The sequence below is a fragment of the Zosterops lateralis genome (genome assembly GCF_965231275.1).
Source record: "Zosterops lateralis genome assembly, chromosome: 8".
Classification (NCBI taxonomy): domain Eukaryota; kingdom Metazoa; phylum Chordata; class Aves; order Passeriformes; family Zosteropidae; genus Zosterops; species Zosterops lateralis.
The window spans coordinates 32,991,092-33,018,518 of record NC_139768.1 but is presented as its reverse complement, the minus strand read 5'-3'; the positions used below and the strand labels follow the sequence as shown (position 1 = coordinate 33,018,518).

At 52.2% G+C, this 27,427-nt stretch overlaps 1 protein-coding gene across 1 annotated transcript in view; it reads left to right on the top strand.

The window, feature by feature from the left end:
* Positions 1 to 14,880, top strand: part of LOC310911956 (uncharacterized protein) — a 33,933-nt gene extending 19,053 nt beyond the window's left edge. Inside the window, exons 2-6 of the mRNA XM_083866051.1 lie at positions 3,916 to 3,926; positions 13,521 to 13,736; positions 14,117 to 14,215; positions 14,318 to 14,499; positions 14,681 to 14,880. Of these exons, the coding sequence (XP_083722177.1) occupies positions 13,568 to 13,736; positions 14,117 to 14,215; positions 14,318 to 14,499; positions 14,681 to 14,785 (555 nt within the window). The 5' untranslated portion in view covers positions 3,916 to 3,926; positions 13,521 to 13,567 and the 3' untranslated portion in view covers positions 14,786 to 14,880. The remainder of the gene's footprint in view (positions 1 to 3,915; positions 3,927 to 13,520; positions 13,737 to 14,116; positions 14,216 to 14,317; positions 14,500 to 14,680) is intronic.
* Positions 14,881 to 27,427: the final 12,547 nt, after the last annotated feature.

The following is a 27,427-nucleotide window of genomic DNA, read 5'->3' as shown; positions in this document are numbered from 1 at the left end:
TGGAGAATTTTCTTTTGTAATATTTATACGAGCACTTTGTAAAACTTTCGAATTTTGAATTAACTCTTTCAAATAATATATGGGCAAGTAAAATATTTTTGCAAAATCTTTTCCTGTAAAGGAAAACATTGGGGAATTAATTTTAATAATTATCTTGTGATGTAGATTTGGATTATATATAGTTATATATATACATATACAGTCATAATTGACAAAAGTTATAGTTATAATTGACAAAATAGATAAACTTATTTTAAAATTATTAGATAGTTTTCTCTTGAAAATTCAATGAAAAATTAATTTGTAAAGTGGGACTTTCTCTCAAAGCTGTAAAAAAGTTTAAAAAGGTTGGGTTGGAGTTCGCAGTGTTTGGTTAGATGGCTTGAAGTGATTGTTCTTTTTAAGTATTTTCGGCTTTTTTTGTGAATTTTTATGGTGATTTTAATGTATGTCCTTCCCTTGGATAAAGTCCATTTTGTATCTTGGCCGCTGCTGAGATGGCGTGGTGGGTTGTTGCTTCTTTATTTGGGAGTTGTTTCTTTCCTTTGCTGCGGGTACTGAATTGCAAACGAGGCTGGTTTGTCTCGTTTCAGCCCCATCTCTTTGCAGTTGTTGCGTTCGGTTTCTGTCGTTCGGAGGGTCCGAGGAGCCGAGAAATCCTCGCTGCGGTCTCGGCTCCGCTGCCGGCGCGGGGATCGCGGCTGAGGCTGCCCGGCCCCGCCGCTCCCGTTCCCCGCCGCCCCTCGGCGCCGCGGCCGCTGTTTCACTGTCGGCTCCGGCTGGGCTCTGTGGCCGCGGCTCTGCCCGCGGGCCGTGTCTGTCTGTCCCTGCTGGGCACGGCGGGCTCCGGGCCAGAGCCGCCCCGGCCCGTGTCGGCCTCAGCGTGGGGCGCCCGGGGCCGGCGGCTCTGGGCTGCCCCGCGTCTCCTCCCGCTGCCCTCGGGGAGGAGGCGGCCGAGGCGGGCACCGTGAGCGCGGCCCACGACAGGGACCGTGTGTCCCGCCGCTGGCAGGAGGGGACTCTGTGACAGCTCGGCCCGGCCGGGCTGGACTGGAGCGCCCGCCAAGGCAAAAATCCCACGCCGTGGCTGCGGGCTCTGAACGCTTTGCTCACAAGGGAATCTTTTCCGGCGCGGTTTTTAAATTTCTGCCCGGCGCTTTTCGAACTTGCTTTTCTGGGGATTGTTACCAGAGGGAGAACAAGAGGGACAAGACGGAACTGGAGGGCGGAGGGGACGGGAGCTGAGCCCGCCTGGCCAGGGCGGCTTCTTCTCTTGCACGGTGGAGAAGGAGGAGGAGGAGGGGGAAAAGCAGTTCGGGGCTTTCCAGACAGGTCCTGGTCCTCTTTTCAGGGTCAGTGTGAGGAACAGACTGTTTTTCAGAATTACAGAATTAAAGCATGCCTTTTTTTTCCCATTTACTTCAATTTCTGGTGGAACTGCCTTTGGTTTTTTAACTGGTTCCGGTTTTTTCTGCAGCTTTTGGAGGTGTGTTAACAACTCCTCCTGCAAGTTTCCTCTCTCTGTGATCTTACTAAGTTTCTCTTTTTTCTCCAGACTGCACATCTTTCACCCCACTCTGTCTTCTGCTTCTCGGGTATTTATAGACTCATTTTAATAAGTCTTTTGAATTGTTTCTTCTCAAATTAAAGTCTCAAATTACCAAATTATACTCAAAATAAAAATAAAAGTCTCACTGACTACTAGAAAACTGGGGACTTGTTTCACTCACCCGAACAGCCTTCTGAGGCTTTCCCCAGCTCCCTTGGTTTTTTCCCCCATTCCTCTGTGGACACACAGTGTATCTCTGCCTGCAGACTCCGGCTCTGCCAGTCTCGGTAGTTTTCTCCTCCGTGGGGAAATCTGGGGTCCTTGGGACTCAGCTCTGCGTTCCAGACTCAGTGTTCTGGCCAAGATACTCTCTCACCAGTATGAGGATTTGGTGCAATACCCCCTCGGTGGCGCTGCACCCCTAAAACTGGGTTTTCTTTAACAACAGAAAAAACAGCACGAGCCCAAATTAAAAAAATGAAAACCAAGGGAAAATCTGGCCCACGTAAGCAGAGGGCAAGCTTACAGATCTTCTTATTATACAGAGTCGTGGTTCAAGTGCCACATGAGGAACTCTAGTGTAGGGTTAAATGTTATAAACTCCTTAAGGTCCATCTCCTCTGAGAGACCAGCCCTTGCTGAGAAATGGCTTAAAATAATTTCACGAGATGGCTCTTCAGGGGTGTTTTCTAAAGCAAAGGTTTCAATAAAATATAAAATAACAGAAATACAGGAAAAAAATAATAAAAAAAAAAATAAAAAAAAAGAAAAGAAAAGAAAAGCTGAGCACGGGTATCAGAGAAACCTCTGACACCTTGTTAAGACACCCTAAAATAGCCCAAGGGACCTCAGCGCTCGTCCTTAAGTACTGAACGATCCAGGAGGGTTCTATTAGCAAACAGCCAATAGAAACAGCTACAGGAGTTGAGAAACATTCTAAAGATTCAACCAGTGCTCCAGTGCAGGCACCAGGCCAGTTAAAATGAGACAGGCGTGGAAAATTGTAGCTTAACTTCCATATTAGTTCGAAGGTAAACTGAAACTTTTTCCTTAAGTATAGAAGCATCTGCACAGGTGTGGTGTGCTTTCCTACAGACAGCCCTGTACTGGGCTAAGAGGTGAAGCTGGGACTGCCCAGCGTGGAGAAGGTCCTTTCTCCAGCCCCTGTCACAGGGGAGCTCGGGCCTTGCTGCACAGATACGGCCGCTCATTTGAGCAGCTCTGACTCCCGAATGCATTGTCAGCCAGGCACGCACACTCGGAATCGCCAAGGACAGGATGCCTGCAAGGAGGAGCAGAGGCAGCGCTGGTCGCCAGGGGAACACCTTGTGCCCCTGTTCCCCGTGCCCTGCCCGGCTCCCCGGCACTCACCAGGAGCTGAAGTCGCTGCCGTTCTCCCACTGTCAGTCCCTCAGCCAGTGTGCCCCTCACTCAGCTGGCAGCCAGGGAGCCAAGAGCCTGGCACACAGGCAGGGACACAGGGCTGGGGACAGGCTGCACCAGGGGAAATGCACAGCCATGGGGGCAGCTGGCGGCGTTGGCGCCAGTCGGTGCCGCGTGGGGGCTCTTTCTGTTCCCCTGACAGTGGTGCGTTCCCGTGCGGTGATTCACCCGCGTTAACGCCGCATTTTCCCTTCACGTCCCGCCCAATCCCCGGACCGCGGGCCAAGCCCCGCCCCTCGCTGCTTTCCCGCCCCTGATTGGTCAAGACTACCAGAAGTCGCTTCGTCTTTAAAAGTGCTGCGGCGGAGGTGGGCTATATCCAGACCGGAGCGGTGGCGGCGCCTCTCGGACGTGGCTCCAGCACAGGTGGGACCCGCGGTGGGTTGTGCCCCAGCTCGGGGCTCGCTGCGGGCCGGGGGGGCCGCGGTGAGGGGCAGGGGCCGGTTCTGGCGAGTTCCTTGTGCCGGGTTCCCCCGTGTCCCCCCTTGGCTGAGGTGGCGGAGGGAGCGGCTGCCCGCGCTCTCCTCCTTGCCCGGATCCCTGGGGACGAGCCGGGCCCGCAGCAGCAGCGATGGCTCATCCCGGGGGCTGTCGCTGGGACAGAGGCGGCTGCTCCGTGCCCGGGACACTTGCCGGCCGTGCGGCCCCGGGCTCGGCGCCGCTGCTCGGGCGGGAGGTGTCCGTGCCCGGCTCGGGGCCGGCCCGGGAGGAAGCTGAACGTGCCTCAGAGCCCAAAGCCCCGCAGGCGCCGAGTGCGGGCACCAAGCACTGTATTTTTCTTCCTCTCTCGGCTCCGCATCTACCTGGAGCCCGCCGGCTCTTCCCATCGCACCGCCCACCCCATCCCGTGGCCCCGTCTCTAGTCGCCTGCCCCGTCCCACTCCACAGCTCTTCTCCTCCCTTCGGGTACATCCCCGGCACAGCTGGACCCGCGGTGGGTTGTGCCCCAGCTCGGGGCTCGCTGCGGGCAGAGGGGCCCCGGTGAGGGGCAGGGGCCGGTTCTGGCGAGTTCCTTGTGCCGGGTTCCCCCGTGTCCCCCCTGCCCCGAGATTGCAGAGGGAGCGGCTGCCCAAGGTCACAGAATCACAGAATCACTGGGTTCCAAGAGATCTCCAAGGTCGTCCAGTCCAACCCTGCCCTAACAGCTTAACTAAACCATGGCACCGAGTGCCACATCCAGCCTGTCTTTAAATACATCCAGGGATGGTGACTCCACTGTGGAGTCCCTGCAGCCCCTTGACATAGTACCTTGGGTCTGGCCTTGGCAGTACAGACCATAGTCACCTACCCAGCCTGAGAGAGGAGACTTCCCAATGGTGCTCAGTACACAATTGTTTGCCCTGGTTTCCCCCCATTCCTAATGCCCCTGGCCCTTTGCTTTCTCCTTTCCCCCATGTCTGCATTGATGGTGGGACCCAGTGACACTGACAGGCCCTGTTTTCCCCATGGGACACTGACCTTACCTGCCTTTTACTCTGCCCCCATACCTCAAGGTGTTTGGCTGCTGAACCTCATACTTAAGCCTGTAGCCGGCACATGTTCACTCCTTCTTGCTCTGGATTTCCCTTTGGCTCTTGGTAATAAACCTGGCTGGAACTGATCTAGTGCCAAGGCCTTCTCTCCACACTGACAGAAGCTGTTTGTCTGATGGTCAATACATGCTCTGAGCAGTGCAGGGCCATCCATCCCCTCAAGAAATGCATGAGCCCAGCAAGGAGAGGAAAAGACACGAGTTGAGCTTAGGGAGCTGCACAGATGGAATCCCACAGATGTGCCTGGAGCACGGCCCTCCCCAGCAGCTTTTCTTACAGTTCAGTTTTAAAAAAGCTCAAAGCTGGTGCTGAGTACTTTGGGATGTGGCTTGTAACTGTGGAGGGGATGAGCTCCTTTGCTGGAACTGAGGCAGTGGAGTGGCACAAGCCTGCAGCCAGATTGCTCCTCGTACACCTGAAATTCAATGTTCTTATATATATATATATAATCTTTCAATTTTTTAGAGTATTGTTGGAGATGTCAGAAGTGAAAGAAGAGAACAGAAATAGACTGGAGCACCACTGGCACACTAATTGATATTCTACTTTTCCTATTTTCCTTCTAAAAATATATGTAGATAACTTGAACGTTTTAACTCTGTGGTTTGGGAGAAACAATCTTTTTCCCCTTTTTTATGGAAGAGATATGCAAGTCCTGAGACCCTAGGCCAACGCTCAGTGGATTTTATTTAATTTTTACAATTAAACAAGGGGGTGATCAGATTGACAGGGAAGATACAACTCAGGAGCTCGCTGGGCAGCAGCCTCCAAACTCTTTGGGGGATGCAAAGAGCAGTAGGGCATGGAGACTGTTTTCCACTGCAAGATGAATCCATAATAACATCCTCACTGACAGAAAAGTCACTTCTTATAAGCCACTTGTTATTTCCCCAAGTGCAGGAGCTGGAGAGTTTGACAAAGCCTGGGCACAACGATGAAGAATATTCCTGTCAGATTTCTCCTTCTCTTCTTGTGCCAGCAAGACAAATCCATCCTCTGTGCGGGTTTTGCCCCTCTGTGACAGTGTGTAGGTCAGAGATCAAACGGCAGCCAGGAGCAGGAATGATTTAATCTGCACTGCCCCCCTCAGCCGTGTGAGCTCTGACTGCTGTGCTGGGAACTGGGGCCAAGACAATTTCTGGCAGTCGGGCTTGGAGCCTGAACGGTTTGGAGTCAACGCCGGAGACTCGGCTCCCTCTGCGGCCAAAAGAGGGGGAGACGCTTCCTGCAGGAGTCTCTGCAGGGAATGCTTTACCCAAGGCGGGTTTTCTCTCCTGACACCTCAAGTCTCGCCTCTCCCAGACCAGACCACGCAGTGCCCGCCGTGTTTTGCTGCTGGGAGCCCTGGAAGAGATGCCGGGAACACGGGGAGGGAACTGGGAGCACAGGGAATACCATGAGGGAGCTGGGAGGGAGAGTGGGAGCAGCGGGAGTGAACAAGAAGGAGCAGCGGGAGGGATCTGAGGAGCCCTGGGAAGGAATAGTGCTCCCAGTTCCTTCCCAGAGCTCTCCCCATCCCTCCCGGTGCTGGCCAGTGAGAGGGATACTGGGAGGGGACTGGGAGGGAACTCTTCCCCACTCTGCACCGTGCAGCAGCCCCAGGTGTGCCCAGTGAGGAGGGGGAACTGCCCCCAGCCCCTCCCCAGTGCTCCTCCATCCCCCAAAAAGGGGGTTACAAGAAGAAAAGGAATTTGAATTGAGGGGGGGAAATTTTCTGTAATTATATTTGAAATGGGGTTGGTCCGTCTTCACCTACGATTTGACGGGTCTCAACTGAAGGAAAACACCTTTTTCATAATTTTTTCTGCCTCCCTTGGTGGGCAATCACTGCTTTCCATTATATTCATGTTGAAATGGAAGGCGAATACCTTTATGGTGCTGTTCCATGGGTTTGAATTGAGGGAAAGAGCCCCATTTTCATCATCATAAGTTTCAAATTGAGGGCAAACATCGCTGTGCCTGGTTTTAAAGGGCGTCCCTTGAGAGCAGCCTCTTAATGTGCCATTCTAAGAGTTCCATGGAGGGGGACACTCCATTTGAAGGGACCTTGACTGACAAAATATTTCCAAAAGCCTCCAGAATGGTCTTTCTTGAGGGAAATTGTGGAGGAAACTGCATTTCCCCTCATTTTCGAAGGCTCAATCAAGGGAAAATCCCCCTTGATTCACTTTTTATTTGGGATAGATGGGAAACTCTCCTTACGCATCATTTAGGGATGTAAATTGAGTGGGAACCTCCGTTTTCCCCTCGATTCAAGGCTCTGAAATGGCACCCAAGGGGAGTCACCCCTTGACTGAATTGCTGAAGGAATTGCAGAAGTAGGGTAAAGCTGTGCCGGCACTGCCGGCCTGGACTCCATCAATCCGTTGGGATTGCAAAGGCCCCCAGGCCCCGAGCGCCGACGGACGCCCGGCACTGCCTGGATGTAGTGCTTTTGTTTGCTAAATTTAGTGGTTTTTTTCTGTTTCTATTGTAAAGTGGGATTAGGAGAGGCAAAGCAGGCTCAAGCTTAAGGATAAAGATAAAACCAACAGATTTATTAACACACGCCAGAAGAAGAAAAATGAAAATCAAAAAGAAAACTTCAAAGCACTCCTCCACTCTACTAACAGTTTACTTCCTCACATATAACATAAAAGAGACAAAACCTGTAACTTTCAGTCAGTTTCACTATTTAAAATAGTCTTTCATCAGTTCTTTGGGGAGAGGAGTCCCTCTCAGAGTCCTACGGATACATTGCCAGAAGAGGAACAGTCCTCTGGTGGCTTCCATGCCACAAACCTGCAGCAGCCTGAAAGGAACTCCTGCAGACTGTGAAGTCCTACCCATTAACAGCTTTCCCAATAATGCATATGGGTCACTGTCTGCTTATTAGGGTTACTGTTTAAGGATGCCCTCTCTAGTATAAAACAAAGATTCTCTTCTTCTGTCTTTAAAATCATCTTTGTCTCAATAACTAAACAATCTCTTTCTCCTTAAGAGCAAAGAGCTTTATATAATTTTTTAACTAGAACTTTACATCTCCCCCGAACAGCATTCCTATCTTACAGGAAAAGAAAATAGTCCATTCTCCACAGTTTATTAGAGACACCTAGCCAAATTAGGCTACTTCTCTTCCTTTGTTCTAAATAGTCTTTTCACTCTCTTTTCACTGACTTTAATTTCATGCTGTGTCTTTTTATACTTCAATTACTTTGTCTGTTCTCACTCCGGGAAGGGCTGGTGCTGTTCCAGTTCCATCTGCTGGCAGGAAAGAGTTAACACTTGCCCAGGCCTGCGGTGGTTTATGTGATCTCTGCCGGGCAGCAGCCGTCGAGATTTGAGAGCCATGCCGGTGGGGGAGACTGGTGGGTGCCTTCTTTTCCACCCCTCGATGATCTCATGGCCTGGGCCGCTCAGAGCTGCTCCCTGGGGCCCGAAGAAGGAAGGTGGGGGGAGAACATCCTCCCCCAGCCCTGGCCGGCAGCTGCCGAGGTGAGCTTAAAACTCCTTAGATGTTAGCAGCCCGGGCTTTCCTCCCCTCTCGTGCTGCTAGCTGTTACCGGGTTCAGCCATGGCCAGGCCCCCTGTGCCACGGCCCCTGAGCTGCAGCCTCCCCTCTGCCCCCCTCGCAGCCGGGGGAAAAGGGGCTCAGCCGGCTGGGCCACCCACCCCGTGGGCAGCGGGACCTAAGCTGGGCCCTCCTCGTCTGCCCACGATGTTACCTGGTTGTTACCCCTGCCCTTAGAGGGGCAACACGTTGCGACGTGGGAGCGGACCTTCACAGAGGACAGCATGCAGCAGCTTGGTGAAACATGGAATGCTCTTTTATTATCTGACTCCAAAAGCTTATATACGTTTTGTACAGAGGGCCAAGATTGGCCCAAAGAGGTTACAACCTCCTGACTCCATTGGTCAATATGACCATCAGTCAAGTTCTCTCTCAGAGAACAAGAATGCAAAACATACAGATAGTTTCTAAGAATACAATATTGTTTACATGAAGCAGCGTGAGAAGCTGCTGCAAAGACTCAAACACTTGAAACCAAGAAATGCAGGGACGACATCTCACCCTTTTTACCTTAAAAAAAGAAAAAAGGAAAAAAGAAAATGAACTACAGTTCAATTTCTGTTCCCATGGGAGGACCAGTGGCTCCTCCTCTGTTGACCTTCATTCAGTCACAGTTTCTTGCTTTTCACATTGCAGGGTTAGTGAAATTCTGTGGCACCTGTAAGGTGCTCCATGGCATGCAAAGCCTTTGCCAATTAAATTTGTGGGGTTTCACCCTGCATTCCCCAGTTTTGTTTTTGAAGAACCAGGCCTCTGTGGCACAACAAAAGGTTCTTCAGCAAATGGAACAAACAACATTGCTGACTCCCTTTAAATTGAACAACCCATCTGTGTGCCATGTCGACCACAGAAATTAAATCCGTGACTAAATGAAAAAGTTTCTGGGAAAACTGTGGAAATGCCCTGACAGCAGCCCCGATACAACCAAATGGGCTGCCCATCCTCAGGGGCTTCCAAAACTTTGCCCTCAAAATCATCCTTCCAAGGAACACTGGCCTACCTCATCCTCCCAAATCGTCTGTAAAGACAGTGGGCCCTTGCACTAAATTTCTGAATATTTTTGGGCCACAAAAAGGAAATCCAAAGGATTCTTGCCACTCGCAACAGCTCATGGCTCCAGAGCATTTGGCAGAAAAACACTGCTTGCAAAGCGCCAATCAAATTCCTCCCATAATACTGAGAGTATGAATTTTACAAAAATCTGCACCCATCAAATTCACAAGCATTGTTGCCTGCATTTATCAATCGAGCAATGAGCTCATACAAAAATGATTGCCATTTTTGCGGCTGAAATCGAGCAATAATTAGCTCAAACAAAAAAAAAATAGATTGTTTGTTTATTTTTTCAAACAATATTTTGCCGCCTTGTGGCAGATGGGGCAAAAATGACCCATTCCAGAACATGCAAGGAATTGGACATCCATCAGCCAGTGATACCTGCAGGATACAAATGAATCACAGAAAACAATCATTCGGATTCACAATCGAGGATTGGCTTTTTGGAGGTGTTATAAAAACCTCCAGTCCCCAGAGTTCTGTTTTGATGCAGAACACAGGAACGTCCCAGGACTGGTTGAAATTTCCAGATGATCCTGGTCCATCAGCTCCCAAACAAGTCACGAAGGGTGATGAATGGATCTTGAAAGACAGTCCATTCCAGCTGCCAAACAGCAAAGGAAAAAATCGCAATGTCCGTTCCAAATTGTTCCAGGACAGTCTCTTATCAGAGCAACAGTCCAGTGAAATCCAGGCAGCTCAATACTTCAGAGCAACTGCCTTCTCACCACCGACTCTTTGTCCTGTGAACAGAAAACTCAAACACAAATTAAACAATTTTGGTCCCTTCAGGGACACTGACAGGGAGAGGTGGGTGTGGGACTGAACTTTGCCAACAAACCTCCATTGGCTGTGGGGACTGGGAAGAGTCTTCTGTCCGAGCACACTTCCTCTTTGCACCCCACTGCCCTTTTGACAGAGGTTGGCCTTTCACATGGATTGCCTTGCAAACATCTGCCATGTGATTCGGCCGTCCACACCTTCCACAAAGAAACAAAGGAGTGATTCCTCTTTTTTGCACTCTCTTTCTTTGTTTCTTGTTGGTCTTAGCATTAGTCTTGCCGGCCTGAGCATTAGATGAGGCATCACCCACCTCTGATTCCTGTCCCATGTGTTCCAGAGGGACAGTGGTGAGAGCTTTTCTCACCGCACCCACAGAGCTGGGGAATCCATCCCTGCCCTGCAGGGGGCGCTGTGCTGACCCACGGCCACCCACAGCATCAGCCACGGTTGGGACATCACCCGAGACTGAGGAGGATCCGGCATCCCGGGATCCTCTGCAGCGGGGGAACACCTGCTTGTGATTGCACTGTCCCTTTAAAATGAACAGATCAGCCGCAGCTGCCTCCGCCACGCTGCTCCTGCTCGGCGCGGGGCAGAATCGCAGCGCTGGGAGGGGCGTGTCCCTCAGCGCCGCTTTCGGACCGGCGGCTGGGGCCCGCTCCGTGTGGCCCTGACCCGGCACAGGGGGAGATGGCAGCGCTGCAGGAGGCGTGTTCCGCCTGCCAAGCGCTGCCCCCACAGGCGTGGGGGGAGTGCCCCGATCGGCACGGGGAGGAGCGGGGGGGCTGAGAGGGTGTCCCGGCCCTGCATTCCCAAGCGGAGCCGCTGCTGCCGCGCTGCCCGGCCCACCCTTTCTCAAGGGCGGCACCGGCCGCTGCGGGGGGTTTCTTCTCGCTCCGGGGACGTGCGGGGTGACCCTGGGCTGGCCCCTTCACTCCTTGGGGCCGCCCCCTCCCCGCGGGGGCTGGGCAGGCTGCATTGCCCGCCCCAGGCGGGCCCCGCTGCTTCTCAGAGCTGTCCCGCCCCTCACAGGCTGGGCAGGCCCCCACCCCCGCTCTGGCGCACTTGGCTTGTGGCCAAACTGCACGGGCCTGTGTGTGCCCTGCAAGTCCCCGCCACGGGGGCACAGGGCCACCCTGCCTGGCGCCCCGGGACGGCGCAGCCTTGCGCCATCCTGCTGCAAGGAATATTTTATGGAAAATCCACAATGCGGGCAGTCCGCAAAAAACACCCCGCCCCACCGATCCAAGAGCGCTCCCGGCGCCTCCAAGGCCAGGAAAACACGGGGGGGGAAGTGGGGGAGGCGATCTTTCGCCTCCGCCGCCGTTTTTTCGGCACGGAACTCGGGAGCACTGATCTCTCTGGTCCCGCGGGGCTTTCACAAGCCCCGAGGTTTTCCACACTCCAGCGCTGATAAGGTGTGGGTGGGGAAGGGGTGTGCTCTACAGAGGACCCCGTGCCCGCCTCAGCTGGTGTGCTGAGTGCAGGCAGGCTTCCCACCATGCTGCTGCGAGGAAGGGGGGTCGGCTGTCCCGCCCGTCTCCGAGGGGCAGGAACAGGAGGAATGACTCCACCGTCTTCCCTGGCACCCAACCCGATGGGGCTGGAGCTGTCCTCAGAGCTGGAAAGCTGCAATTTAGGCAACACCTTCTCCAGCCTGCTCCAGGTGGCTATCAGTTCCAATAGTTTTACACTGCGATCTGCAAAGAAAACCTGGAGCAGATAGTCGCCCAAAGACTTCCACTCTGCTGTAGAAAAAACTTCTTCAAGGCTGCAAAAAAACCCATGAGTTCTAGCATAATATAACAATTTCTGGAGAGCATCTCCAGGAAAGGAGACTTCTTCTCTCCTCAGGACCTCAAGGCAAAGGTCCACCATGAGGGTTTCCTCATCTGAGGAGGGTTTAGAGATCATTATCTCTTACCACGATACCTCAGGCAGAGCAGGTACAGTCTCTCTCTGGGCACAGAGGTCCACTGACGTGCAGTTCTCTCGCAGTCGGAGGTCACCGGTGTGACCTGTTCTCCCACGTCAGGAGTCCGTTCAGACACGGACAGTGTCCAGATGTGCCGTTCAGACACAAAGGGTCAGCAAATGTGACCAGCTGCAGTCCAGACACAGAGAGGTCACCAGATGCGACAGGAGACCCTCTTCCCACACGTTCAGGGTCACCAGATGTGACAGGGGGCCCCGTTCTCACACTTCCGGGGTCACCAGATGTTACCCCAGCCTTTAGAGGGACAATACGTTGCGACGTGGTGTGGACCTTCACAGAGGACAGCATGCAGCAGCTTGGTGAAACATGGAATGCTCTTTTATTATCTGACTCCAAAAGCTTATATACATTTTGTACAGAGGGCCAAGATTGCCCCAAGGAGGTTACAACCTCCTGACTCCATTGGTCACTATGACCACCAGTCAAGTTCTCTTTCAGAGAACAAGAATGCAAAACATACAGATAAATTCTAAGAATACAATATTGTTTACATGAAGCAGCGTGAGAAGCTGCTGCAAAGACTCAAACACTTGAAACCAAGAAATGCAAGGACGACACCTGGTAGCCAGCTGGGAGGAAGAGAGGGCCTTCCAACCCAGTCTCATTTTTATATGGGTATTAACAAAGGTAACATTTTGGGGTTTTGTGTTCAAACCACATGCCAATCCAAAAACTGGCCCCTGCTAAGTCCCTGACTTTTTCAAAGAACTCTAAGGTCCTGCCAGAGCACTATTTCATATTCTTTTTCAACTAAAAACCAAACTGTGTTAATCCATAACATTGGGTTGCATCCTGACAGATCGAAGAGGGGTTGGAAGCTCCATGGAGCAGCTCAGTGCCTGCTCCACGCTGGCCCCTCCAAGGCCAGGACGGAGCGTGGGCCCCGGCACAGGTGGGACCCGCGGTGGGTTGTGCCCGAGCTCGGGGCTCGCTGCGGGCCGGGGGGGCGCGGTGAGGGGCAGGAGCCGGTTCTCGCGAGTTCCTTGTGCCGGGTTCCCCCGTGTCCCCCCTTGGCTGAGGTGGCGGAGGGAGCGGCTGCCCGCGCTCTCCTCCTTGCCCGGATCCCTGGGGACGAGCCGGGCCTGCAGCAGCAGCGATGGCTCATCCCGGCGGCTGTCGCTGGGACAGAGGCGGCTGCTCCGTGCCCGGGACACTTCCCTGCAATGGAGCCGCCGGCAGTGCCCGGGCAGGAGCCAAAGCGGCCGTGCCCGCGCTCGGTGTCCCCGGGCTCCGAGCCGCCGGCCCGGGCCAATGCGGGGGACAATGGTGAGCGGCCCGGGGCTGCTGCTGCTGCTGCTGCTGCTGCTGCTGCTTCTTCCCCCCGGGCAGGCGGACTCCGAGCCGCAGCTGTCCCGTCCCCGCTGCAGCCGGCAGCTCGCAGGCGCTGTCCCCGCCTGTCCCGGCACGGAGCTGGGCTGCAGCGGCTGCAGAGCCCCAGGGGCCGGGGCTGCGGCCACCGGAGAGCTCCTGGAGGCTGCGCTTGTCTCCGCAGGAGCTGCCGCGGCGTCGGCGGAGCGGGGACAGGGCGGGACTGAGCTGGCAGCGCCTTCCTGAGCCTCGGTGTCCCGCAGGGCCGGGACCGGCGGTGACCTCTCCCCGTGTCCCTTTCAGTGTGCCGTCAGCGCGGGTGGGGAGCTGTTCCCGAGGCCCATCTCCGAATGGCTTTTCCAGCACTCCTGATGTCTCGGGACCAAGGGGCTGTTGGTTCCAGGCAGAGAGATGCCAGCTGTGAGCTGGAGGAGAGTGAAATCTCCTGCGTTCCTGGGCTCCTGAACAAGCCTCTGGAGGACGAATCAGGAACAGTGAATAAAATCAGAATATTCCTGGGTGAGTGCAGGGCCACCCCTGTGGCCTCTGGGGAGGGGACGGTGTCACCTGCCAAGGACAGGGCTGGCAGGTGTGGGGCTGTTTCCTGATGTCTGGAAGAGGCCTCGTGCTCTGCTCGGCCCCATCGGTGGCTGCGACCAAGAGCCCCAGCTGCCCCCAAGGCTGTGCAGTTCTGCAGCTGCAGCCTGTCCCCAGCCCTGTGTCCCTGGCTGTCCCCAGCCCTGTGTCCCTGCCTGTGTGCCAGGCTCTTGGCTCCCTGGCTGCCAGCTGAGTGAGGGGCACACTGGCTGAGGGCTCCCTCCTGTGCTCCCTGGGCACTGGGGGAGCAGATTGGAGGGCCGCCTCTGGTTCTCCCAGCCAGCAGCTCTTTCCTGCTGCAGGCAAGTGGTTCAGGTCTCATCCCGTGCTCACCTTGGTGCTGATTGTGCTCCTCGTGTCCCTGGTGCTGGCTTTGGTGGTGGCCTTGGCTGTGCAGTCAGGTAAGGGAGGGGCAGCAGCCTGGGCCCAGCCCCTCGGGGCAGAGCGGGCTCCCTGCTCCCTGCACAGGGGAATCCTCAGAGCTTCTCCTCTTCCCCCTCCAGCACCACAGCTTCCAGTTCCACCTGCGGCTCCCCAGTGTGTTCTGGGCTGTCCCTCCGGCTGGGTTGGCTACAACGGGCTCTGCTACTACTTGTCAAGGGATGCCGGCACCTGGGAGCAGGCTCAGGAACGGTGCTCCGAGCTCGGGGCCTCCCTGGCCGTTGTCAAGGATGAGGAGGCCATGGTGAGTGAGGGGCTGCGGGCGGTGCGGGGCGGCTGAGGGGAGCCTGGGGGTGCTCCTGGGCCGGGCTGGCTGCTGGCAGGGCTGGGGGTGCAGCCCCGTCCCGGGGCCTTGCAGGGAAGGAGCCCCGGGCACGTGTCCCCCCGAGGGGCCGGGGCAGCTCCCACTCCTCTCTCCTGGGCAGGGTTTGCTCTCCCGCCTCCGCGGGAACGTCGATTACTGGCTCGGGCTGCGCAGGCGGGGCCAGCGCCTGCAGTTGGGGAACGGCAGCGACTTCAACTCCTGGTGAGTGCCGGGGAGCCGGGCAGGGCACGGGGGGACAGGGGCACAAGGTGTTCCCCTGGCAACCAGCGCTGCCTCTGCTCCTCCTTGCAGGTTTCATGTCCTTGGCGATTCCGAGTGTCTGTGCCTGGCTGACAATGCATTCGGGAGTCACAACTGCTCAGATGAGCGGCCGTATCTGTGCAGCAAGGCCCGAGCTCCCCTGTGACAGGGGCTGGAGAAAGGACCTTCTCCACGCTGGGCAGTCCCAGCTTCACCTCTTAGCCCGGCATAGGGCTGTCCTTCCTCAGGTGCCCCCTGTGCCTTGCACTCACTCTCAGGGTCACCTCAGTGCCTGTTCCTCCCCACTGCCGAGGCCGGGCGGGGTGTGGAGAGGAAAAGTCTCTGCAATCCATCCTGCCCCCGGTGCTCCCTGCAGTATGTGGATCGCCCTCATTCCATACCCGGCTCCATTGGGAGCCACCAGCGCCCCTGCCGGCTGTGCCTGGAACTGCAGCGAAGGGAAAGTGGCGTGGCCGAGAGTGGCCGGGACTGGGTTTATGTTCTGTTCATTGTTAATGCTGCACTGAGGGTCTGCTTTCTTGTACATACTATTTAAAAAAAAAAAAAAAAGAATATTTTATAGTAATATTTTTACTGTTATTTAATATTATAACACTAATTTTTTAATGTATATTGTGGTATAACATACTTTCTTATACAAACTATTGTATGTTCTTCCTGTTCACATATCATTACCTGAGAACTCCTTCATTTCAAAATTATAATAATTCAGAGAGGCAGTGTTTACATTTTTCATTGCCAAGGAAGCTTCTGCCTTCCTTAGGAGACACCTGTCTTTCAAAGGAAAACAACTCCCCATCCCTCTGTGCCGCTGTGTGGAGTGGAGGGAAGGGAGGTAATTGAGGATCAGGTGGAGTCCAGGAAGGAAAGAACACTGTAGGGAAGGTGAATTTCTAGAATTTGCTGTACTTCTTTCTTTTGCTCTCTGATATGTTTGACAATAAATTCAATTAATCTTCCTGGTCCTGGTCTGTTATGCCCATGATGGGTGAGAGACCTCTCAGTGCCTTTATTGAGACCCTCGAGCCTTTCCTGATGTGCTCTGTTCCCTGCCCAGGGGAGGAGCAGAGGGACAGAGGGTTTTGCTGGCCCCGGGCACCTGGCCAGGCCCAGCCCAGCCCAAGAATCCCTGCCAAAATTAATAGTTGAAACCCCAGAAACAGCTTCCCTGGGGCTGCATTTCTTTACCAGCTTCTCCAGCGTTTGGTCTTTTTTCTTTGCACTTTTTTTTTGGGGACAGGAGTCCCTTCCCCCAGCACAGGTGGGACCTGTGGTCAGTTGTGCCCCAGCTTGGGGCTGACTGAAAGCTGAGGGGGCCCCACTGGGGCAGGAGGGTCTGATGAGGTTTTGTGCCCAGTTTCCCCCATGTCCCCCCTGCCCTGAGACTGCAGAGGGAGCAGCAGCCCAGGGTCACAGAATTACGGAGTCACTTGGTTGCAGAGACCTCCAAGGTCATCGATTCCAACCTAGCCCTAACACCTCAACTAAACCATGGCACCGAGTGCCACATCCAGTCTTTTTTTAAACACATCCAGTCATGCTGACTCTACCACTTCCCTGGGCAGACCATTCTCTTGTATTTCGAGTCCAAGATCCCCCTAATTAGGCGTTCTTTTCCATTTCAGAGTCCTGTGCCAGAGTTAAAAGATGAGTGGAACTTGCAGCTTTGGTCTTAAAAGGTGTTTATTAAATTTTTATCTCAAAAGTCCTGTGCACCGCCCTACACCAGGCTTAATGCGCTGAAAGACATCGCTGCCAAGAACACGACACCTGATGTTCAAAGTCTCTTGAAGATTTCTAATCCAATTAACTCTTGAAGCGTACTATAATTACAGTTTTGTACCAATAATTACTACCAATTCTAGACACCGAAATTTTTACATCACATACACTTTACCAATGTCTTTGTGCCACTGTCGCAGCAGAGGATGGAGTAGAAGAAGAGCTTAAGACACCGCCCAAAATTCTCTGTCTTGCTTCTATCTACTTCCATTCTAAAAACCCAAAACTACAAAATTTTCAGCCTGTGACAAACTGATTTAAATTGTTGTTGTTCTCATTTAAGCCACAAATGTTGGCAGTTTTTCCCATGGACTAAGGTCAAAGGCAATGCTGTCCTGGGGTCCCAGAAGGGGTCTCGGAGGCCCCAGGGCAGGTTGATGGGTTTTCCCTGTGCCTTGTGTCAGTTTGCTCCTTTGGGTTTTCCCAGGCTCTGGCTAATGCCAGGAGCAAACTAGCAGGTGTGGGGAACAGCGAGCACTAGCAGTGCTGAAGCTGAACCTTTGGGGTGTTCTACCCCCAGCCAGACAAGGAGACACTGACAAAGACCTGAGCAAAGGAGTGCGAGAGGGGCTTTCTATGAGGTTCAGCAGGCTTATTACTAAAGGAAAGGCAGGGAGAAAAGAGCAACAGATATGGCTGTGCAGCAGCTTTTAAACAAGGAGTGGTACAATGGGCGGAACATAACAGCAACCAGTGGGATCCTTGTGGGTGGGAATACAAGGGGAGGTACAGAAAATCGTGACCAATGGGATACACAAAGGGGAGGATACAGAACCAAAGTGCCAATCAGACACCAAGGAGCAGAGAACGTTCTGGATAGAAGGGCATGGGAAAACTCTGATGGACAGGTCAGGGGTTGGCATATTTAGGGATTGACAGGGAAGGGTCTGGAACAGAGGGTTGGGTAAACTTGATGGGCAGGAGGGATGGCAGGAACATTAAGGGCTGAACCAATTGTGAGGGAAATAAAGGGGATTAGGAACACACCACAACACCCTGGACTCCAACACCATTCCAGTACTTTATCGCCCTTTCCATAAAAAACTTATTCCTAATATCCAAACTCTATTTCCCTTGGTACAGCTTGTGACTATGTCCTCTCATTCTGTCAGTTGCTGCCTGGAGAAAGAGACCAACCCCCACCTGAGCATGACCAACTTTCAGGGAGTTGTAGAGAGTGACAAGGTCATCCCTGAGTCTTCTCGAGGCTGAACAACCCAGCTCCCTCAGGCCTTCCTCACAGGGTTTGTGTTCCCAGCCCCTCACCAGCCTCGTTGTCTCCTCTGGACACACTCAAGTGTCTCAATGTCCTTCCTAAACTGAGGGGCCAGAGCTGGACACAGCACTCAATGTCCTTCCTAAACTGAGGGGCCAGAACTGGACACAGCACTCAATGTCCTTCCTAAACTGAGGGGCCAGAGCTGGGCACAGCACTCAAGGTGTGGCCTCACCAGGGCCCAGTACAGGGGAAGAATGACCTCCCTGCTCCTGCTGGCCACACCATTCCTGATCCAGGCCAGGTGCCCTTGGCCTTCTTGGCCACCAGGGCACTCTGCTGGCTCATGTTCATGGCTGTCACCAGCACCCCCAGGTCCCTTTCTGCCTGGGCACTGTCCAGCCACAGTGTCCCCAGCCTTTAGCATTGCAGGGGGTTCTTGTGGCCAAAAGGCAGGACTCATCACTTGGACTTATTAAACATCTCCCCTTTGGACTCTGCCCATCCATCCAACCGTTCCAAGTCTCTCTGCAGAGCCCTCCTATGTGGACCCGATATTTTCTGAGCCTGAGAATTGCTAGCTCTTCCCAAGAGAAACTTTTCAACAGTTCTCTTTTTCCCAAAACAACCTTGTGTAAACAATATTCCTTTCCCATAACAAGTGTTGTTTGCTATTTCTGTTACTTAGCCAATGGCAGAGGTGTCAGTCCTATGGACCAATAACGTGCCTTCTTAGCACAGCATGTTATATAAGGGCTGAATGAATTGTAAATAAAGCCTTCTGATTTTCTACTGCCTTCTGACTAGAGTCAAACATCTTTATTTCATCTCCTATTGAGACATCTGGTAGTCCCAACGTGATGGATTAGTACCAGAAAACAGGCATAGCAGCACTGGTGAAAACCATAGAGTTAGCTGCTCAAAACAGAGGTTTGTCGCTATAGTCCAAGAGACTTAAGAATCTTTTTTGCAGTTTGTTGAGAAATTTTCTGTATCTTTTGAGAAACAGGTTGAAGATTCCAGTTTGAGAGCACTATTCCTCAAACAGCTTGCAAGAAGCAATGCCAATGTGGATTGCAGGAGGGTGATTGAGGCCATCCCTGGAGACCCTTCCTTACCAGACATGGCCCAGGCTTGTGCTAATACAGACACCACAGATTGTAAGATGGATGCCTTGGCTACTGCTCTACCATCATCCTCAAAAGGGCTGAAGGGCAAGCAGCAGAAGCAGGTGAATGCACAAGCCAACAAAAAGCAGGGACAACAAAAGCAGAAAGGGAAAACTCTCTCATTGTTGTGTGGTTGGTGTGGAAAGCCATACCACTATGCAGAGGCCTGCATGGCGAAACTCGATACCAATGGCCAGCCTTTGCCAGGTTTGGGAAATGGGAAGCTGAGTGCTCGGGGGAAACATGTGCAGACACAAACACTTCCCCAGGTCCTGATGCCAATGGCTTGCTTGGCCAGCCTGCAGCCAGCACCCATGGCTCAGCCAGAGTCAATGTCTGCACGGCAGCAACAGTGGTCTTAGACTCTTGCAAAGTGCACAAAGTCCCCCTGGATGCCTTTGGACCCCTGGGTGAGGGCAAAAGTGCCTCCTTCATGGGGAGGTCTAGTGCCACCCTTCAGGGTATCATTGTGCATCTGGGACTTATTGATGCAGGTTATACAGGACAGATTTGTGCTATGCTTTCCACCCTCACCTGTTGGAGTCCAGGACATACCTCTGGGTGCCCCAGGAAAGTCACAGACCTCAGTAGAGAGGCCTGAGACCTGAGAAAGAAGGTCTGGGGTCTGTGCAGGGGGGTTTGCCTGGCACAGAGCCCAGGAAGACACAGTCTTTGATTTTGGTCCATGAGAAAAACATCCAACACAGAGAGGAATTACAAGTCACAAATGTGTAACAGATAGTAGTAGTTAATCACCAGGTAGAAAGTTTTGTAGTTTTGGGATTTTTAGAATGTAGGTGCAAGGTGACAAGATGGAGGAATTAGGAATTAGGGTGGAACCCTGAGTTCTTCTTGTTCTCCTTTGGCATCCGTCTTCTGCCGTGATGTGGGCACAAGGTAGTTTGACAGGATTGGGTCAAAGTAGTAATGACCCTTCTAGTATAGTTACTAGGCATGGATATGAAAATAGTAAATAATAAGTACGTAGTTATCTGTATAAAGGCAGAGTTACCTCCCATCACGGGGGGAGTCACATCATGTCCGAGCTGCTGTGAACATCTTGGCTGGACACAAAGGACTTGTAAGATAAGAAATAATAAACAACGAGAGAAACCAAGAAAACCAAGACCTTGAGACTCCACTTCATTCTCATGCCAAGCACAGAGTCAAATCCTTCAGAGGTCAGAGAGAGCAGAGGTCAGGGGGGAAAAAGACCCACTCAAACCATCACCTTGAAATCTCAGGCAAAAAGAAAACTCGAGACCCACTCCCCCATCACTATTCCCGAGAAATCGCACATTGCTCAACTTTGTGCCTTTTAAGTCTTCTGTTTCTAGGACAGAGAACCAGGGTCAAGGGGACGGCTGCTTCGGATCTACCGGGCTGCCTCAAGTTCACTGGACTGCAATCATGAGCCACACACATCCTGAGATGTGGTGTACACTGTGCCTCCTTGGTGCCACCCCGTCAGAGATTCACCTTTGAGGTCTTATAGACACGGGCACAGATCTGACCATTCTCTCTTTCTCTGCATGGCTGCTGCACTGGCCTCTGGATCCTGTGGAGTCACCTGTCACAGGATTGGGTGGTACAGCACGATGCTTTGTGAGCCAGCGGCCGGTGCTGATCACAAACTCAGAAGGACAGTTGACTATGGTTCAGCCTTAAATCACTGTAGCTATTGCCAGCCTCTGGGGGCAGGATGTACTAGTGGCTTGGGGGGTAGGGATTTGGATAGATTTTTGATGGGGGCCACTGTGATGAAGGGCACACCCTGTCCTATGCCTCCTTTATGGTGGCTGGTGGACAAACCCATCTGGGAGAACCAATGGCCCCTCCCTGAAGAAAAACTAGTTGCCCTTTGAGAACTGGTTCAGGAGCAATTGGGCCAGGGTCATCTTGAGTTTTCTATCAGTCCCTGGAACACTCCCATCTTTTGCATCAAAAAGAAATCTGGGAAATGGAGGTTGTTACACGACCTCCAGAAAGCCAATGCTGTGATGGAAAGAATGGGGACACTGCAACCTGGTATGCCATCACCCACCATGCTTCCTGCAGATTGGCTGGTTCTCATCATGGATCTGAAGGATTGTTTCTTTACAATTCCTTTGATTCCTGATGATAAACTGTAATTTGCCTTCACAGTGCCAGCAATTAACAATGCTGAACCTGCACAGTCTTGACACAAGGCATGTGCAATTCTCTGGCCATTTGCCAATGGTAGGTGACCTTGGCCTTGTCTGGAGTTCATAAGCAATTTCCTGATGCCCATTTCTATCATTACATGGGTGATATCCTGGTGGCAGCATCCATTCAGGACTGGCTGCTGAGGATACAGCCTCAGCTGCTCAATGCTTTGCATTCCTTTGGGCTGCAGGTGGCTCCAGAGAAGGTTCAACAGCAACCTCCTTGGAAGTATTTGGGAGTCAAAATTTTGGAACAAACGATTCAACACCAAGAGGTGCAATTTGTGCATTCGGTTAAGACACTGAATGATGCACAGAAATTGGTGGGTGTCATTACTTGGTTACGTCCATATTTGGGACTGACCACGACACAACTGCCTCTACTGTTTGATCTGTTAAAGGGGGACTCTGATTTGAAGTCACCTCGTGCATTGACCCCTGAGGCACAACGAGCACTGGAGGAGGTTCAGCAAGCTGTTTCTGCTCGCCAGGAAAATTGCATTGATCCACTTTGACTGGAGCTTTGCAAACAGTGTTGCTCTGCAAAGTGCTCTATAAAACTTGTCAGGGCAGATCACTTATCATATGCCCAGCCACAAGCTACTGCAGGTACCGAAATTAACTGATTTTTCTTTGCAGCCCCAAAATAGTCGGGAGTGGGTGCAAGGACCCACCATCTTTACTGACGGTTCGGGAAGGACAAGAAAAGCCATTGTTACTTGGCAGGATGGATCTGAGTGGCAGGAGCTGGAAGGTCATGAGACTGGCTCAGCCCAGTTGGTTGAATTGAGGGCTGCTGTCATGGCATTGGAGCGATTTTCCCAGGAACCTTTCAGTTTGGTCACGAGTTCTGCCTATGTGGCAGACATAGCCCAATGACTGGCTCATTCACTTTTGGAAAAAGTCAGCAATGCTACTTTGCTTCATTTGCTGAAAACTTTGTGGTGTGCCATTCAGGCCCGAGTTCACCCATACTACACTCAGCACGTCAGAAGCCATTCCAATCTGCCAGGTTTCATAGCAGCACGTAATGTCAGGGCTGACAAATTGGCTAACCCCACATGGGTGGCACCTCATCCTGATAAACTTGCACAAGCCAAGGCATTGCATGAATTCTTTCATCAGAATGCACATACTTTGCAGAAGCAGTTTCAGTTGACACTAACTGAGGCCCGTGACATTTTCAAATCATGTTTGCGCTGGCTGCCCCTTTACCAGCAGGGGAAAACCCCAGAGGCCTTAGGGCCTTGGAGCTTTGGCAGGCAGATGTCACCCAAGTTGCTGAGTTTGGCTGGCTCAAGTATGTGCATCTCACTGTAGACACCTTCTCCTCTGCAATGTGGGCTTTTGCTCACACGGGAGAAAAGCCCCACAGTGTCATTGCCCACTGGAGGCAGGCCTTTGCCATTCTAGGCATACCTTCTGCTGTGAACACTGACAATGGTCCTGCTTACACTTCGCAGAAGGTGCAGCAGTTCCTGCAGTTGTGGGGGGTGTCACACAAGTTTAGTATTCCACATTTCCCGACTGGTCAAGCTGTTGTAGAATGTGCTCACAATACTTTAAAGTGCGTTCTTCAAAAACAAAAGTGGGGAAAGCAGGGTGAAACCCCGCACAGTCAGTTGGAAAAAGTTTTGTATATGATCGATCCCCTTATGGTGCCACAGAATTCAAATAATCCTCTTATGTTGAACCATCACCTTTCATTACAGGCTTCAGACGAGACACTTCAGCCTCATGTGAAGGTTCAGGTATGAAATTTGGCCACCAAACAGTGGGAAGGTCCCTATGACCTTATCACTTCGGGTCATGGGTATGTGTGTGTCTCCACGGATACTGGGGTGTGCTGGGTACCTGTGAAGTGTGTTCATCCTGACCTGCAACCGCAAAGGCAGAATCCAGCCAATAGGCAACCTGAAAACTGCCACCAGAATGAAAGTCATCAAGCGGAGGAATCTCCAAGTGATGACCTGGATGCAGATGAAGTGACTGATAATTCAGATGGTCCCTCCACTAGCAGACACTGAACACTTTGCATTTTTCTTTTCTTTTTCTTTTCCTAAACAGAAAAGGGTGAGATGTAGCCCTGGTTCCATGCCTGAGGTCTTTTGCTTTTCTGAAATTCTTTTCCCAGGGAATTTTCTGTCAACAGGAGAAATGTTTTTGGAACTGTAACTTTGTTATTCATTCCTTTTCCTAGGAGGAACTTCTTGATGTCCCTCTGGTCTGACCAATGTGATTGAAGAGGTTTGCCTTTGTTTCACCAATCAAATTGGTCTGTGTAAAATAGTATAAAAGGGAGACACATCCCAAAACTAAAGGAGTCATTTTCAGCCTTCTGAATCTCTGTGTCGTTGTGGTGTAAAACAGTGTCACATGGCTGGGCTTCAGTTCTGTCCAGGTGACGTAAGGCAAAGAATGAAACCACAGAGAACCAGGCTTGTGTGCACAGCAGTCCTGGCACAGCTCTCTGCCAGAGATGTAGCTGAGGAGCTTTCTGTTCAGAGTCAGATGACAAGAGAGGCAGAATACAGGGCTAGGTAGCTCTTAGAGGGGAAGTGCATGACCCAGAGGTGTTTTGGCAGAAGTAAAACCTAGGAGCGCTTTGCTGCTGGCAGAGGGTTTTCTGTGAGAAGGAGATGATGATTTGCCTCTGTGATAATGAAATGGCACCAGGATACAACAGGGGAAGAACAAAGCCACGGAGCACTGGGCTTGTGTGGGCAGCAGTCCTGTCACAGTTCTCTGGTACAGATGTAGCTGAGAAGCTTTCCGTTTATATTCAGAAGACAAGACAGGCAGAGTACAGGGCTCCTTAGCTCTCAAGAGGGAAAATGCATGACCCAGAGCTGTTTTGGCAGAAACAATGCTTACGAGCACTTCGCTGCCATCACAGTAGATGATGATTCACCTCTGGGAGAATGGAAGCACAACAGGATGCAAAAGACAAAGAACAAAGCCACAGAGCAGAGGGCTGGTGTGCACCATACAGGCTGTAAGAAAAGCATGGCTGCGACTCCCTGTCCAGCCAAATACACAGTGGCAAGTCGTAAGGAAGCAGTTCAACGAGAGCTACTTGTGCTGCAACCTATTGCTCTTCCAGCCTTCTGTGGAGGCAATTGCACCTTGCCTTTAGGCTCAGAGATGCAGAGAACACAATCGTACAAACAGTGGTGAAGGGAAGGAAGCAGTGATTGGGTGGGTTTGCTGTGACATATGTAAAGGAAAGCAGAATGTACAGCCCTGCCCTGGCTTTTTGTCCTGGGTTGCAGTGTAGGATGTACACAAAGTATTTATTCTATCACCATCTTCATGAACTGTTGAAACCAGGTGGGCTAGTGCTTTCCCAAGGGTGTTTTCTGCTAATGGCCTTTGGGGTGTCTTCTGCTAATGGCCCATTAACGCCTGGCCCATGACTCACAGGTAACTCCCTCCAGGAGTTATCTCTGTTAATGGGCCATCAAGGACCCACTTCACAACTCCTCATCCTATTGTGAGATGCTCTGCCCAGGGGGAGGAGCCAAGCATTCTCACCTGGAGAGAAGCTGGTATGTGGGACAGTGCAAGTAGCCCTGACCCACTGGATTCCCAGAGGAGCAGGGCTACCAGACCTTTCTACAGGATCACTGCTTCAGGAAGAGCACGTCACCTGGACTGCTTCCACCATCCTGCTCAGGTTGTATTCTGACTCTGTCAGTGGTCCTTTGTGTTATCGCATTTATTTTATTTTTACCTATTTTACCTTTTTTCTTATTAAATTATATTTCTGACTTGGAGCCTCCCACTCGTTTTGCTTTCAAACCACGACATTTTTTGGTGCCCAACGTGGGGCAGAGGCACTGAGAAAAGTCAGAACTACAGTTTTGTATTGAAGAAGACGCCTGTTTGCTATGATGTTCAACATGCTTACATGTGTCTTATACCTATCTCTCTATATTTTTATACACATGGGGCACTATCTGCCGATCTTAATGCTCCTGTTATGAATAAAAATGGGCGGAGAAAATATTAATCTCCATAAACGCCTTTATTAATCAGCTCTTATTAATATTTGCCCGAGGGGTTTGGTCGCCGTGGAGGAGGAGGGCTTTATCAGCTCTGCTGCATGCAATTCAACAGAGCTGGAGGACTGGCCCTCGCCTGGGAAGCAACCCCAGAGTCCTGTCAGTTCTTTGTTTTCTCCTGTGGTCTCATCTCTGGTTTGGTCTTTTTAACTTACGGCTAGTAAGCAAAACTGGAGAAATTAGCTCTTCTGATTCTCTAGGGTCCACACGGCTGAGTATTAGTTCTTATCCGTTTTAATTTTACTTGGTTTTTATTTGATAAGGGTTTTTTTATGTTAGATTTCATCCCGGGACGCTTTCGGAGTTCTTAATTTGCATGCGGGATCACCGGGGCGGGGGCTTGGAGCTCTTTGCGGCCATGGGGTAGTCTTTGCCGCAGAAATGGCGTCTCAATCTCATGCTGCTTCACAGCGGCAGCAGTGTTGTGGGGGGGTGGAACGTGGTGGGTGTGGGGTTCTTCTCTTGAAGTGGGGCAGCGGTCCGGCCGGCTCGGGGAACGCTTTATTTGGCCGAGGCGGCTGACCGCGTGGCGGCTGCGGGCTGGACGGGGCGGCTGGGGCTCTTTTCTCTGCTCCGGCACGGGGAACAGCTGGGGCTTGGGGAGAGGCTTTTCCGTGCTCCGGCACAGGGAACGGCTGGGGCTTGTGGAAAGGCTGCTCCGCGGCTGCGGGTGGGGGCGGCTGGGGTTTCTCCGCGCTGGACCGGCGGCGCCTGACTGCGGGCGGCTTTGCGGGCTGGACGGCCGGGGCTTTTCTGCGCTCCGGCACGGGGCTGACTGCAGTCAGGCTTCTGCTCGGCTGGAACTCTTTGTGCTGAGCCTGGGGGGGAAAGCGGCCGGCTCCTCTGCCCTCCGCTCCGGCGGCGGCGGCGGGGGTTGGGACCTCCCCGTGCCAGACGGCCGACTGCCTCGCGGCTGGAGCTTTACTGAGGCGGGAGCCAGGCGGGCGGCTCCGCAGGCTGGACGGCCGGTGCGGGAGGCTTCGCAGACTTTTGGGTTTTTTTCCCACCGGCTCCCGGCCGCGGATGGGGCTTTTCTGCAGCGAACCGGGGGGGGAAGACGGGGCGGCCGGCCCCTTTCCTCTCTCTCTGTCGGTGGCAGAGCCGGCTCTGCCGCGGCCTCCCCGCCCCGTCCCCGACCCGGGACGGGGGGGGTGCGGCGCTCGGGAGCTTCTCCATGGGAACGGGCTCCCCGTTTTTCCAAGGTGGTCTGGGAGGAAGGAAAGCCACGGAGATGGCCCTCCATTGCTACATCATAGGACAAACACCCCAAATTTCATTTTTAACACTCCTATGTAGACCAAGGTATGGTACTAAAATTGCCTTATTGGTCTATTATGTCCATTGCTTGATAAACTCCAAGGCAATAAACAGCATTCAGAATATATACCCAGTTTTGGATTCGTTTTCTGGTTTAGGATGCTACATCTAGGGCCTCAACAATCTCACTCAGCCCCTGTGGGGAGGAGTAAAGAATGATTTTTTCCAGATTTTCAGGCATCACACAGCAGTTTTTGAAAATATTGAGTACCCTCTGGATGCCAAGGACAGTATTATGTTATTGTTAGTCCTGCTTTGTCTTCTTTGCACAGCCCTTTGTTTTTTCTGCACCATGCTTAAGATCAGAATACTACCTGGTGTGATACAGCATGTCCTTAAAGAAGAGGAAGAGGGAAAGAGAAGCAAAGCAACAGCATCAGCATCTACACAGACTGTCACAGAGGAGAAGGGAACCAAAGGTAAGGCAACAGTGTCCTCATCTACACAGACCATCACAGAGGAGAAAGAAGCCAAAAGTGATTCAACAGTGTCCGTGTCTACACAGACTGTCACAGAGGAAAAAGGAACCAAAGGCAGGGCAACAGTGTTCTCATCTACGCAGACCATCACAGAGGAAAAAGAAGCCAAAAGTGAGGCAACAATGTCCACATCTATGCAGACTGTCACAGAGGAGAAAGGAACCAAAGGTGCTGTCAGCATCTCCACACAAACCATCACTGAACTGGAACAACCTAAACCAGTAGCAGTTGCCACCACTCAGAAAAAGAAGTCAAGGAGAAAATCAGTCTGTGTAGTGACTGACGAGGATGCAGCAGGACCTTCGCAGCCAGCAGAGGAGACAGAGATAAAGATTATTACTTGCTCTCTATCCCTGGGTGAGCTGCGTGACCT